The following is a 15,463-nucleotide window of genomic DNA, read 5'->3' on the forward strand; positions in this document are numbered from 1 at the left end:
CCAGCAGAGCACAGGGCTGGGTCTGGGGCAGATGAAGGGGAAGTCGCCTGCACAGAGCCAGAGCCCGAGGGTGGACAGACATGTTAGTGAGTGTGTGCTGGTTTAATGCTCCCAACGAACCAGAAACCTCAAAGCAATTACAGTTTGTACATTTGGGCTAATTCAGATTTTTAGCTTTTGGGAAATAACGATTAAAAGCAGAGGTTTTTAGAGAAATGGCTGTTCAAAGCTCTGTTCTCTGAGTGAGGAGCTGATTGTTTGCAGGTAATTTAGCACGAGGCTGACAGCTCACAAGCTAGCACCTACCTATTACTTATTGTAAATCCTCCCTTCTGCTAATGAAGCTTATTCTGCTTCTAAACCTCAGACAAAAGGGTCTAGAAAATCACACCTGGGCTCTAAACTCACTGACGCAGGCAGGAAGGGAAAAAGTCTGCAGGAGCCGGGTGCCCCGGAGACCAGCCCGGCTTGGATTAGGTGGGGATGGCAGAGCAGGGTCTGGAGCTGGGAGTGGGGGGAGCTGGAGCAATCCCATCTCCACAGGAGGTTTCTGTGTCCCTGCTGTGTCCCTGCCATCCCTCTGGGAGCCTCCACAGCCCCCAGCAGCTGCTCCCCCAGGCCTGCCCTGCCCCACGAGCAGCTTACCCCAGCAAGCAGATCATTAAATATCTGCAGAGTGCTCAGAGCTTTTGCTCACAGCCAGCTGTGGGTGAAGAGCAGAGCAGGAGAGACAGGGGATGGGAGAGCTCTGGGGATGAGCCCCAGAAGGGCTGGAATGTGGCTGGCAGTGAAGGTTCCACTGGGGTGGGCATCTCCCTGGCACAGGGGGCTGGAAAGGGCTTAAATCCCACCCAGTGCCACCCCTGCCATGGCAGGGACACCTCCCACTGTCCCAGGGACTCCCAGCCCTGTCCAGCCTGGCCTGGGGCACTGCCAGGGATCCAGGGGCAGCCCCAGCTGCTCTGGGTACCCTGTGCCAGGGCCTGCCCACCATGAACAATTCCTAATTCCCAGTATCCCATCCAGCCCTGCCCTCTGGCAGTGGGAGCCATTCCCTGTGCCCTGTCCCTCCATCCCTTGTCCAAGGCCCCTCTCAGGGTGACACAGAGGTAAGTGCTCATTTCCAGCCCATGGCACCGTGTCCCTGCTGTCCTGGCAGCCAGCAGGGAGCTCTTTGCAAGGCTGCCCCAGCTCTGGAGCAAACAAGGTCTGGCCCTGGGTACCTCAGCCAGCCCCAGCCCTGCCCATGGCACTGCAGTGACACCTTGGTGACACTGGCCTGGGACAGTGCCACCTCCGCTGGCCCCATGGATGAGGACAGGGATGGGGCAGCCCCATCTGCCCCATGCCCAGCTGCCCTCCCTCTCCCACTCCCACAGATCCTGGAGATGCTTTGTTCCTTTTTAAAGCTCATTAATTTTGCTGCAGCCGTTATCATTAATATTTCTCACTCTGGGAGATTCACGTGCTGCTTTTGCCTCTGTTTTACTGCTGGTTATTTTTTGCCAAGCTTGGGTTTGGCTGGGCTATTTTTTCAGCCACTGCTGTTGTTGGTTTTGCCCAGTTTTTGCTGAGTTTTGTTGCCCTGTGTGGAACCTGGAGCGCTGCAGCCCCAGCCCCAGCAGAACCAATGACATCCCCATCACATTGCTGTTTATTATTTATTTCCCCAGCAACGGGGATATATTTAGCCCGAGAGCTTTGAGCTGTTTCAGCCCCATTCTGCTCAGCGGACCCAGCAGTGAGCAGTGGCCGAGGGGCAGCAGGAGCCCCCCGGGACCCCAGCAGGGACCCCCAACCTGTCCTTGCCCTGGGCAGGGGCTGCAGGAGGGGAGGCTGTGAGAGCCACGTCCCTCCAAGGGTTCCCTTGGACTCGCCAAAGCTTGGGCTGGGCTGGGTGGATTTTTAAAAATTATTTTTAGTAATTGCTGTGTTTGAGGCTGGCAGGCCAGCGCTGTGTTTGTTTGGGGTAGGAACACGTGCAGCTTGGCTGCAGCCAGCTGGAGGAACTCTGCCTGCGAGCCAAAAAGGGTAAAAAGGAAAAGGCCAGGAGAGAAATGAGGAATTAAAAATGCTGGGTTTTAATTCTGGATTTGTTCTTGCAGGAGCCCAGATAGGCGCGTGCTGGGACCAGGGCAGGAGCCCAGGATGGCAGGACAGCCCCCCCTGCCCCGTGTCACTGCCTGTCCCCCTCTGTGCTGGGGTCAAGGCTCAGGAGCCCAGGGTGACAGGATGGCATGGGACAGACCCCTGTCACTGCCTGTCCCCCCCTGTGTCCCCTCTCAGCTCCTCAGGGATGCAGCTCCCCCTGCCCAGTCCCTGGAGATTATTTCCCCTCCATGCTCTGCTCCTTGGGGCCATATCCCCCCATGGCACACCAGGTCACCTTTCTCAGCAGGAAGTGTCACCCCATCTCCTGCATCAGGAGCACAATTAGTGCCCACATCTGGTGCTGCCTCAGCAGTTTTGCCCCAACCTTTAAATGTGGTTTGATCTCAAATCAACAGATCCCTTAATTAGAAGTATTCCACTTGTTACTTTTTTAACCTAAGGCTCCCTGTTGTGACCTCAGGGAATATCCTTCATTATGCTCTGGAGCTGTGCCAGGCCTGTGATGGATTGGATAAGGCAATTCAGTGCCACCCCCCTCCTCCAGGCTGGATTTTATCAGCTGACCCATGGGCTCAGGCACTGGACATCAGTGCACTCCCTTCTGATGGTTCCTCTCTCTGCTGCTCCTCCAGCCAGACTTTGACAAGTTCAATATTTACACTTCATTTTGAAATGTCCATGTACTATCTATAATATATAGTGTATTTTCAGGTTCACCAATAATTGAAGTTATCAGTGACCCTGGTGAGGAAATGCACCAAACTTGCTGGGCCCTGGCAGGAGCTTGGCAGGAGCACTGAGAGCATCTGGGAGCCCCTTTGGGATAAGCAGTACCGTACAGCCAAGGAGTCTTTTATTCTGTAAAACCCCAGAATTTGTGCCTGACACAGACCAGCTCTATGTGCCCAGAGCTCAACACGAGCTCACGCTGCAGAGGGGACACAGCCAGGGACAAACCAGCCCCCTGGGGACCATCCCGGGGGCAAACACCAACTCAAAACTCAAATCTCAAATGTCAGAGCTGTAAAAATGGCATTTAATGGCATCTTCTCCTAACCAGTCTGAAATGCCATCATTTGACTGGGATAATGTGAACACAGCAGACATCACGAATTGCAATCACATGCTGGGCTTCACCCGAATTTCTTGGAAGCTGAGGATGGAGCCCAAGACAGCAAACAACAGCAGAACCAGGTGGCAGGTGAGGGAGGGCAGCAGCCCTGTCCCAGCCCACCCCAGGGCCATGGAGCACGGCAGGGTGCAGAGGGAAGGGGCAGAAATCCCACAGATCCTTCTGCTGTCAATGTTTTTGTAAATGGAATGGGACAAAGGGGATTTCGGGTGGAATGTGACCACACTGAGGACTTGATGCACTTACCATGAGGCTGGAGCCCGTCAGGCACTGAGCAGTTCTTTATCTGAGTGTCTGATGGCTCCCTTAAAGCATCTTTCCATAATTGTGGCCCAAATAAACGTGGTTATGGTAAATCCCATCCTTGCCTTGCCTCTGACCCCCATCCGCAGCCATCCAGCTTGGGAATTACCGAAGGGAAATTTATGTAAGCTTTGTTTTAATTGCAAACAATTCAAAGAAATCGTTCCCTGCTGGGAACTCGGCCTTTTCTGCTGCAGTTAAATGAGATTTTATTACAGCAGGCCTGGCTCTGTGGCTCGGGGGGAAGGCTGAGCTGTGCTGGGGGAAAACCGCTGCGGTTTGAGGGGCTGGAAACGTCGGAAGCTCCAACAGGGCAGGGAAGGAGCTCCATGGCAGCATCTTCTGCTCCAGGGCTGAGACCTTCTGAGCCCGAGGGCAGCATCCTCCCAGCCAGGGAGGCTCCTTTCAGCCCTGCTGATTTACCAAGTCCTCTTCCCTTTTTCCTGGGCTCAGTTCTGTCTCTGCACAGGACCCCAGGGCAGCTCAGCCCCCACCACCCGTCCCCTGCCTGCACCTGGGGAGCCCCGAGGCTTTTCAGTGCATTTTATTTCCCTCTATCACTGATGTTTGGCAGCTGCACCTGCCTTGGGAGGGAGCTTTTATCACATCCTGATGAGTATCAGACAGTTGGGAACCACCGCTGTGACAAAATACATTCAAAATCACAGAATTGAAGAGGGATTGAGGTTGGAAGGGACCATAAACTCATAGAGTTCCTCTCCTGCCATGTCAGACCCAACCCTCTCCAAGACCACAACAAAAACTCCACAAAAGCATTTTGGAGCCATTTAATGAAAAAAGCAGAATTTTATTATATGGTTTCTGTCCATTATTCGGCATTGCTGTAAATGGCTCACATTTACTGCAACTTCTGTACAGATGTGTGGCTTTGTATTACCAGAACAGCAAATTTAAATGAAAAAATAAATGTTCAACAATTCCACACAAGCTTTTACAGTCCAACATTTCACTGAGTAGGTGAAAACTACAGACTTGTTACTACAGAATTATTCAGCATGAATAAAAAACTACAACTTTTATTTTTAAACAGGAGTCACTGGTTTAATTTTTTTTTAATGCTGTTTAAAATTGCTGTGATAAAAATAATGATTTTTTTAATAATGCCATACACTGGTATGATATAGGATTTGTCCCCAGTATATATCTTTTTGTTTAATATACAAAATAGAGTAATGACCCATCGCTGCCTCTGCTGTGGGCAGGGGGCTGGAGGTGGGGTGTTCCCACACTCTCCCAGCCTTCCCTCGGACACGAGGCCTCTGGAGAGGCCTCGACCTTCACGGAAAATTTGGTTCCTATGAGACATCGATGGCTCAGCAAGCCCTGGCTGCAGACTGGGATGGGGCAGAGCAAGCCTGGTCTGTGACCATGAATCCCAGCCTGGACCGGGTCGGAAGGGACCCTAAAGCTCCTCGATCCCCCCTGCCACGGGCAGGGACCCCTTCCACCAGACCAGGCTGCTCCAAGCCCCGTCCAGGCAGGCCTCGAACACTTGCAGGGATATAATAATACAATCTTTATAAAACCTCACTCTAAGTCATGTCCCTGAATCCTCCCTCTCTGGAGTTTGGCCGCGGGATGTTTCCCACAGCCCGTGTTCATCCAGGCACTTCCTCCTTCCCTACCTTTTCCTGTGGAAATGGCGAGGTCATTTTTCATTTTTCAGCATCAATTGGCACCGGTCCCCAGCCCCCCCGCCCCCCCGTGTCCCTGTCCCCGTCCCGGTGTCCCCCTAAGGCCATTGCGAGTCCTGAGCTGCCCCCGCCTGCGGGCGGATCCGTGCACTTTGTGATAAGGCACTGAAGGGCCAAGGCCGAGTTCTCCCTGCTTTATCCAGAGTGCAGGGACTCCCCACTGCTACACGGACCACGGATAACAGGACACGGACTTCTCACTGCTGGCTACAGCACTACGGAGTCTCACTGGTGAAGTTTAAACTGAACAGCATGTACAGGACGATTCTTCCTCGAACATCAGAGTTCCCTCTGATTCTCCTTAAATCCAGAGACTAAAAATGAATATACAGGCAAACAGACACAAGGGGCAGAGAGCCTCTCCTCCTACGTGACCGGTTCTCTCACGGGGGGATCGCAGAACCCCAGAATTTGGGTTGGAAGGGATCTTAAAGCTCATCCAGTTCCAACCCCCGACTCCACCACCTGCTGGAGTTCACTGCAGTTGCTTTTGCTGGCAAAAATGACATTTTGGGGTCCCTGCACCCCGACCCGCACATGCTGTCCCCAGGCTCTGACCGAGGGCTCTGGGGATGAAAGTTTATAAAACATTCTCCAAAGAAAGAGCAGGTTTCCCCTCCCCACGACCCCCCAGCCCCACCAGTACAAACTCCTATCTGTATCGCAAACGGGCGCGGGACGATTCCCAACGACTTGGGCTGGAGGTTGTAATTAAAATCCTGACCTTTACCTATTACAAAATGTACATATTCCTTACAGATCAAAGAAGAGAGTGATTATTTTCTTTTATTAAAGATGCTATTTTACTCCAAAGTACTGAATATAGGATCTTTTTTAATAGGTATAACATTCAAAAAGAGCTTTAAGAAAGGATGAGAATTGAGTTTCCTATTTCAGTTGGAAACCAAGGTCTGCTCAATGTAGAAATGTGTTGTGAACACCCCACGCTCTGTATTTACATATTGCTGGCACCTGGATGTGGATTATTGCCCAATTTCTAAGCTGTTTTTGCTGTCAGAGCTGTGACAGTTTTTGCAGCGGGGTCTGGTTCAGCCGTGCCTCGGGAGCGGCTCCCGACCATACAGATAGGAGTATCCCCCCCACACCAACGGGAATTGTACACAGTGATTCCATGGACACAACCCAACCCTACAAACACCCAGGGGCACAGGTTTCCCCTCTGAACAGAGCACTTCTTTGGATACCAGCACCGACAGCCCCGGTGCTGCCTCCGGCCAAACCACGCGCGACGGTTTCCACTCAGCATATCTGTGACCCCTACAAAAAATATAATTACATGTATCATGATAAAGCAATCTGTCATCTAAAAATCATCCTTATTATACACTATACAAGCTATTTTACAATCATTTAATAAATTGCTTTTAAAGCTGCAGTAGCCCTTCCCTTTTTTTCTTGGATCAGCGAATATACCGATTATACATATTTGAAACTATAACTAAATATAAAAATATATTAGGTTTTGTATTTTCTCAGACGATCTTTCTCATTTCTATTACACAAACGATCTGGCCACTTCGAGTAAAAATCAAATTTTAGAGTGGCATAGTAAATATTTCAGTTTTGAGATACAGAAAATTGTTAAGGTGCACGTAGAAAAGGCTACTACAGCTTCTAAATGTCGAAAATATCCTCATCAATGGCAACAAGGAGAAATCCACAAGGCCTATGGGAATTTATGGCACGCCAGGAATTCAATGTGAAGGGCTGCAGCCTTACAAAGACAGAAAGTTTGACGGACAACTCTAAGACCACGAACTCAGTAGCGGAGCTCTCCTGCTCTCCAGGAAAGAGGATGGAGCAGTCAGTGAAGGGTGGAGATGTGGAACTGGGTCTCTAACCAGGTGAGTTCGGAGCTGGGAGATCCATCCCAGCTGCGTGGACGAGTCCCCGGAGAGGAGGATCCCGGGATCCTACAGGAGAGCAGCCCCAGCCGCTGGGCGCACTCGCGCGTCCTCCCCTGTCCCTGGGGTCTCCAGAAACTCTTGTGTGATGGCAGCTTTAAGTGTATAGAAAACGGAGTTTCTCCACACAGAAGTAAACTTTTCTGAAGCTATGCATATTTTCCTGAAAATTTCCTGATGGGCAGTCAGGACTGATCTTCTTGGCATCAATGCAGCCCGTGACTCTTTGCGTTATGGCTGTTGCATCATATGCAAAAATCAGGCTTCGTTTTTTTTTTTGATATATAAAATAACCTGCTCATTTACATCCAGTTAGGACTGGGTTAATTTTCTATGAATTCTGCATATCCAACGCTTTTGCAATGTACCAAAAGGATTCGTTTCATCTGGATCTACTGAAATGAGATTTGAGAGTGTTCTCCCACCCACCCGGGCCCTTAGAAAAAACCCAATTTTTATGGCCACTTTGCCAGTTGAAAGCATTAGGTTAGAAAAGCCCAACCCAGTTTCACATGAATCTACTTGAGTATTTACTGTCTAGAGGTCATTTAGGAAAGCTACGAGCTGCCCCACCTTAAAAAACCAGCTGTACAATAGGCATCTTGAAGTATTACAAAAAAATTATGTAAGAAAAAATGAACAAGCCGAGTTCACGGTATATAAAGTTAAAGGAAATTGCTAAAACCAGACAGTAATAGCTATAAAAGGCACAACTTCCCTTTTCTGATATACACTTGTAAACTTTCTTCAGGTTACATGCATAAACCAAAATACTACCTTAACTTTAAAAAAAAAAATCCAAAACACTTTACTAAAATAAAAAAAAAAAGCCTAAAAAATTGTCTCCAGCCAACTGCAGCAATTAATTAATTAATTAGCAGAATGTTCGTAACAGCCTCAGAGCTTGTCACTGGTGGTTTGATGCATCCAGGGATGGTGCACGAGGGGAGAGAGAAATTTCTGCCAAAACCACGATTTCTTTTCCCTTCCTTTCTCCCCAATCCTTTCCCCAACACGAGAAATCCGCTGCTTCTCCAGCCTAACTCTTGGCCCTCTGTAAACCACATGTAGTGCATAATTACAAAAGAAACACCTGCGAGGACAAAAGGAACAAGTTCTGTAGGTTTTCTCTTTACAAAACAAAGCTATCGTGTGACGGTTTCTTAAGGCAACCCTTTGTGTTAAGGCAGTCACTTCTGATGAAACAAGAGCTTCTTGATATTTCCATTGGAATATTTTGGTATCTGATTGCTGATGATTTCTGCCAACATTTCTGGGAACTCAATACTCATGGATTTATCCAAAAATGTCTGGAAGCAAAAGCTCAGAAGATTTTCAACCACCTACGAGTGACAATACAAAGAATTACTTGCAGATGAAGACGCTCAGCGAACATCCACCTCCCTCCTCCCCAGCTCCTGCCCACAGGATGGGGCTCAGGCAAGACGTGCACAGGAATCCTCATTTAGTTCATTAATTATTGTCTGTGGCACTCTGATATAAACCAACCAAACAGACTGTGCAAGGCTCTACAAACGCTGAGGAGATTCGGTACCAATTCCCATTCCAGCAGATAAATAACACACACATGGATAAGCTAAATGAGATCTTTCCAGGTGCTTGGTACAGTTACAAGAAAAAAACAGTAATTCTGAGGTCTCAAAGTTACCCTTGTCTTAAACACTGCTTTGTGCTACATGTGTAATTAGAATTAAACTGCCAAAGGAGACGGTCTGAATTGGAAATTCCTTCAAAATTAGATCATTGCTAACACCACACACACTGCTGAAGCATTGTTTTAATAGAATTTCAAACTATTCCATAAACTCTTAACTTCTTGGGCTCTGAGGTAAGACTGCTTTTAAATGCCACATTTCTGCTTCTACTGCAAAGTCAGTTACAGCTCCTGAGCTCCTCCTTTTTAAAGCAATGTAATTTAAAAAAATGGCAGAGACTGAAAATGAGATTAATTATACAATTAATTGCTGTGGATTGCACTGCAGAGGCAGCCTGAGAGGACCACGTTCAAGGCTCTCAATCTGCCTTTCGTGAGACAGCAGAGGAGCATGACCTCCTCCTCCTCCTCCTCCTCCTCCTCCTCCTCCTCCTCCTCCTCCTTCGCCTCCTCCCCGATATTCGTCCCTTTAAATAAAAAGAGCTGGAGGAGCTCGCTGTCCCCGCCCCAAACGTATTTCTCTGGAATGCCTGCAGCATTCCTGTCAGGACTTACATCATGCATAGAGTCCAGCAGTTTAGTCAGTTGATAAAATCGCTGCCAGTTCTGGCTGGAGTTCCCTTCCCTCTTGACGATGGCCTTGCCCAGCTCCTTGATGTACGTCATGCGGATCTCCTCAAACAGGGACTGGCTCTTCAGGCCCTCCTTGGGAACTGCAACATGGACACCCACCTTTACAACACTGCCAGACTCAACTGGGACATGGTTTAAGCTCTCTTACATTAGTTACACGGAGAGGGAACTGTCATCAGGAGCTGGAGTGACAGGACAAGGAGCAAGAGGGGAAATTTAGGGTAAAATAGGGACTTCTTCCCTGTGAGGGTGGGCACAGGGTGCCCAGAGAAGCTGTGGCTGCCCCTGGATCCCTGGAAGTGTTTAAGGCCAGTATGGAATAAGATGAGCTTTAAGGTCACTTCCAACCCAAACTATTTTGTGATTCTACAAAAACGAGCAAAAGGAAAAGGACTTGGACTGACTGAAATGACAGCAGCGAGACAAGGAGAGAGCAGGATGGGACGGTGACCAGCTGAACACAAAGCACAGGCCTGCTGCAAAATAGAAAATAACCTCCAAAGGTATACCACCAAAAAACAGCAGGAGGGGAACTGGACCTTGGAGGCAGCAACAGCCAGCCCTGGAAGCACCTGATGGAGAAGCACCAGGGCTGGAGCTGCTGTGCTCTCCAGCCCTGGGGAAATGTGACATTAGGAAGGTTCCTTAAAAATTCTGTGTGCCCAGGGAAGAGCAAGGGCAGGATCACAGGATGGCTTGGCTTGGAAAGGATCTTGAAAGATCATCTGGTTCTGAGCCTCCTGACATGGATCAAGTAACAGGGCAAGGCAGCGACAGACTGGACAACAAACACTGCACCAGCCATGGGAAACTGGGCATGGCCACAGCTGGTTTGGGACAGGGCTGGGCAGGTGAGGAGCTGGGACAGAAACCCAGAGCCTGGGGATTCCAGCCCAGGTGGAGTCCCTGTGTCGATCTCCTCCTGTGGGGATGGTCCTTCCACAGGCCAAGGACCAACCCAGGCAAATGGAGCACGGGGACTCCAGAGGTCCCTAAGGTGCTGCCCTTGAGGCCTCTGATCATCTTGGGGAAGTGAAAGAGTTGAAGACAGAGAAGAGCTGAGACAAAGGTGACCAAAAGCAGGACAGCAGGACAGAGGACACAGAGCACATTCCCTTCCTTAGGAAATCCAACCTTCCCTGCACTGTCAGCATCTGAGAGATTCTGGAATAAAGTCTCTTGTCTGTCTTGCCTACACAGGAGATGAAGCCTGTCAACTGTTTCAATATTTCACATGGAAAAGGTCTCTGAGCTACGTCTGTGTGTGAGCTGCAAGTCTAGACCTGTGTGGGATTCCTGTTTTACTCCTCCTCCTCTCCTCTTGGAAAACTCAACACAGAAACACAATAAACAAATTCAAATTGTCAAGCCGTGGATTAAAGGGCTATAGAAATTTCAGCTATTCAATTGCAGAAGCTCCCTGATGTACCACTCACACAATGTATGTACTTGGCAAAATGAAGATAAATTGTCTCCCACTGGAAATGGAGTGGAGAGGCCTCTGGGCAGTGCCAGCCCCTGCCCTGCTGCTTGGGGGGGCTGAGTCCTGCCAGTGCTGCCTCCTCACCACTTCTGCCATGGAAATTTCTCCGTGGAAATTTCCAGCTCCTGGGAGGAAAGCTGGCCTACACCGCACCCGAAACACTTGAGGAATTTTCGGGAGAGATTTCAGAATCAAACAGGAACTGTTTGAAATCTGCAGCTTCAGGGAAGTTTTAAGTTCCTACAAAGCCCACGGCCATGAGAGGCTGAAAGTTTCCTCTGAAAAGAGCCCTTGTGCAGCTCTGGGCTTGGCAGCGAGGCAGGGCTGGGCACTGCCAGGCTGGTGGGGCACTGGCCATGGCACCCTCACACTGCCCACACCCACCAGCCCCTGCCCTGACATGGGAGCAGTGCTGGGGCTCCCAATCCTCCTGCTCCTACCCAGAAAAAAAACCAAGGTGAACAACACCTCCTTTCTCTATGAGAACCAATGCTATTATTCACTGGAAACATTCAAGATAAGGAATGTTTACACCTTCAGTGTAATAAACTTAATAATATTTACTTTTCATCACATTTCAGGTCCCTTCCAAGCCAAGGCACCTGATGAGGATGATGCACAAGTACCAAAGTCTGTTGACAAATCTTCACTTGCTCTGCTGCTACCTTTCAAAGCTGTTGGCACCTCTGTCACTGCTCTGAAGCAAAGCCCTCGTGCCAGGCAGGAGCAGGAACACATCAGTGCCTGCCTGAGCAGCTCCCTGGGGATCCTGTGAGTGTGGGAGGGGATGGGATGGGATGGGATGGGATGGGATGGGATGGGGTGGGATGGATGGGATGGGATGGGATGGGATGGGATGGGATGGGATGGGATGGGATGGGATGGGATGGGGTGGGATGGATGGGATGGGATGGGATTTCCCAGGACACAGAGGCTGTGCTGGAGTGAGGTGCCCAGCTCACACCCATCCCAGCACACTCACACACACACTCACACACACATACACTGACCCCAACACACTTACACACTCACACACACTCACACCCATCCCAGCACACTCACACACACTTTTTCTCTCTCTCTCTTTGCCCTGTGAGTCCCTGCATTGCAGCTGAGCCTGGGCTGAGCTCAGACCCTCAGGGACCTCCAGCCCCACAGGGCAGGGGAGAACAAAGTCATTGGCTACCACTGATATCAACAGAGGGGAAAACAACACTGTGAAAGGTATTTACACATTTACACTTGTATTAGGTTAGTTTATTTCTGTATATTGTAAAAACATTATTTTTGCCACTGCCCTTTGAACTTCCATGCAGCACAGACAGAATTTACTAAGCTGTGACTTGTTTAACTCCAGCATATCCTACCTAAAGATAAAACCAGCATGTAGCATACTGTACAAATCTATCTCACAATACCTACTGCAAATCCACCACACACTTGTGAAGAAGCAAAAAGCTTGGTATTGAGCTGTTCACCTACTTGTAGAGAGGAGAAGCAAGGTCTTCATGCAGAGATACTCCTCGTAGGAGACCTGGAGGCGGGACAGCTCTCGGGCCACCATGAGCATGTGTTTGCATTGTTCATACATACATGGGAGATTCATCCTCTGCCTGAGGAATAAGAGCACAGGAATTAGTGCCATGTCTGGCTATCTGCACGCTCTGGTCTGGTTTTCCACGCTGCAGGTGAGGAGCTGTGAGTGAGCCAGGCACAGCAAAGGAGGCTCCGTTCCCAGCGTGTCCCTGTGGCTCTGCCTTGGTGGCACAGATCAACGCTGGCCCGAGGGCAGGAGGAGCCCTGTGGCACCCTGAGTAGCAGGGCCTTTACAAAGGGAGCCTGTCTGCACAGGGACTCAGCAGCAAGCTCTGCTCTCAGCAGCCCCAGCACCAATGTGACACAGACACCAAGCTCAGCCTGAGCTCCCTGAGCCTGGCGGTCCCAGAGTCTCTCATGTTCCCAGGGAAACACGATGGAGTGCCACACTAGAGATGGGATTTCTCTAATTCTTTCAATGCCTTTGAAATGTGCACCTAATTTAATGCATGTTTATGCATTTAGGAGTGTCTTCCTGTAACTCCTCAGTTTTCAAAGTGACTTTATACTTGTGCCCATCTGTGTTCCTGAAGCAATGACCAGCACTGCAATTAAACTTCATTATCTCTGTACTGTAATAAACTTGTTTCTAACCATAAATGGAAAATCATGTTGACAAGCAAAGGCAAATCTTGGAATCAGAATAACAAACATTATGTTTTTGTATATTTTTTTTCCGATTTCAATGAAGCCTTGCATCAAGACAGGAACTGCTTTTATCTAATACCTCATCTGACACAGCAATCTTGCTTATCTGTGCTCTTACAGCTGGTTACTGTGAATATTGCAGAATTAGTTTTGAGTGGGAAATAAAGAACAGACTAATTCTGAACAGTGTAAGACAGATTTATGATTTTCCATGGGTTTTTGTAGAGAAAAGAAAAGCAAAATAACTCCATGAAATGAGTACACAATCTCTCTGCAGTGATGCCAGCACCTCATTTTTTGTTAATAATATGTCACATTTCCTTGGTATCACCTATACAGCATTATAATCTACACAGAGACAAAATGGGATCCCTGTGGGAGTTACGAGTAAGATTTGGTTATGAAACAATAATTCCTCCAAAGTTGATCACTTTTCCATTCTCTCTCCTAGACCTTCAGAAGGATTATACAATGTTCCCTCACAATCACTCTGGGAAACCCTGAGTGGAAACAGGGTTTGTCCATTCTCAAGGTGCAAAAAGCAGGAGGAATCCTGATGGCTTTTGAAAGAAACACAAACTACTGAAACTGCATTAAAGCAGACTAAGCACTAGGGTGAAACCCCAGCATTCCCAAATGCAGCTGTTGGACAATTCCTTCCACACAGAACTGGGCCACGTGTGGCACTGCCCCAGCCCTGCAGCTGTGGGCACTGAGAGCAGCCCAGACACCCCTTGCTCCACCTCCAAGGAGCAGCAGGGCACACGAGGTGATGCTGCATGACACAGGAGCCAGGCCCTGCTGGGCTCTGGGATGCTTCTCAGGGCACTTGGCACAGAGCCACCCCTTGGCCAGGTGGCAAACCCTGTCCTGGCCCCTCTGGGCTGAACCAAAGGGCATCTCACACATTTCAAATTGAGTAATTTAAACCCATTCTCTGCCAGGGCTCAGCAGTTTTCCTCATGTAAAACTGTGTCCACTTCTGGGCAGAAGGTTAAAATAAACATTATGAAAGGGGTCAGCCTGTTGTTTGTTTCTGCCTGCTGGGAAGGCGAGCCCATGCGGAGGCTGAGGATGCAGAGGAAGGCACAGAGCTTTGGGCAGGGCCAAGGCTACACAAGCCGCAGCTCCCAGAGCACAGGAGCAGCCACGGCCCCCATGGCCAGTGACAGAGCACAAGGGGGTGATTCACCAGCCTGTCCCAGGTCCCAGCGCTGGCACAGCTCTGGGAACAGCTCCCAGCCAGCCCCATCCTGGCCAGGGCACATCAGATGATCTCAGCTGGCACAGGGAGCTGTCCTGGGGACACAGGCGGGACAAGGGCAGGGCTCAGGGCTCTGCCCGCTCAGATCCCAGCTGCCCTCCCGGCACAGGGCACTCACCAGCCCCAGAGATCCCACACAAAGCAAGGAACCCTTCATGGGCTGCTCAGCTCATGGAACAGACACAGAGCTGGACAGGACAGCACACATCTGCCTTGCCAGGGCACCACCGCTGAGCAGGCTGCTCCAGCTGACCCCCCCTTGTCCCCTCAATGCCCACCCCAGGCCTGGACACGGGGGATGGACACGGGGATGGACACGGGGATGGACACAGGGATGGACACAGGGGGATGGACACAGGGATGGACACGGGGATGGACAGGGGGATGGACACAGGGGGATGGACACAGGGGGATGGACACAGGGATGGACACGGGGATGGACACAGGGGGATGGACACAGGGGGATGGACACAGGGGGATGGACACAGGGATGGACACAGGGGGATGGACACAGGGATGGACACAGGGATGGACACAGGGGGATGGACACAGGGGGATGGACACAGGGGGATGGACACAGGGATGGACACGGGGATGGACAGGGGGATGGACACAGGGGGATGGACACAGGGGGATGGACACAGGGATGGACACGGGGATGGACACAGGGGGATGGACACAGGGGGATGGACACAGGGGGATGGACACAGGGATGGACACAGGGGGATGGACACAGGGATGGACACAGGGATGGACACAGGGGGATGGACACAGGGGGATGGACACAGGGGGATGGACACAGGGATGGACACAGGGATGGACACAGGGGGATGGACACGGGGATGGACACAGGGATGGACACAGGGATGGACACAGTAATGGGCACAGCAATAGGCACAGGGATGGGCACAGGGATGGACATGGGGATGGGCACAGGGATGTACAGAGGGATGGACATGGGGATGGACACGGGGATG

At 50.2% G+C, this 15,463-nt stretch overlaps 1 protein-coding gene across 2 annotated transcripts in view; it reads right to left on the bottom strand.

Annotated features, from left to right (window-relative positions):
* Positions 1-4,334: 4,334 nt before the first annotated feature.
* The window catches only part of NR3C1 (nuclear receptor subfamily 3 group C member 1), a 64,094-nt gene continuing 52,965 nt past the window's right edge, over positions 4,335-15,463 (bottom strand). For both annotated transcript variants that reach the window (XM_071443670.1, XM_071443671.1), the window contains exons 7-9: positions 12,461-12,591; positions 9,418-9,575; positions 4,335-8,530 (exon numbers count right to left, since the gene is read on the bottom strand). In XM_071443670.1, coding sequence (XP_071299771.1) covers positions 8,378-8,530; positions 9,418-9,575; positions 12,461-12,591 — 442 coding nt within the window. In that variant the 3' untranslated portion in view covers positions 4,335-8,377. The remainder of the gene's footprint in view (positions 8,531-9,417; positions 9,576-12,460; positions 12,592-15,463) is intronic.

This window comes from Agelaius tricolor, unplaced genomic scaffold (assembly GCF_023055355.1).
Source record: "Agelaius tricolor isolate 1412-34295 unplaced genomic scaffold, bAgeTri1.0.p SCAF_18, whole genome shotgun sequence".
Classification (NCBI taxonomy): domain Eukaryota; kingdom Metazoa; phylum Chordata; class Aves; order Passeriformes; family Icteridae; genus Agelaius; species Agelaius tricolor.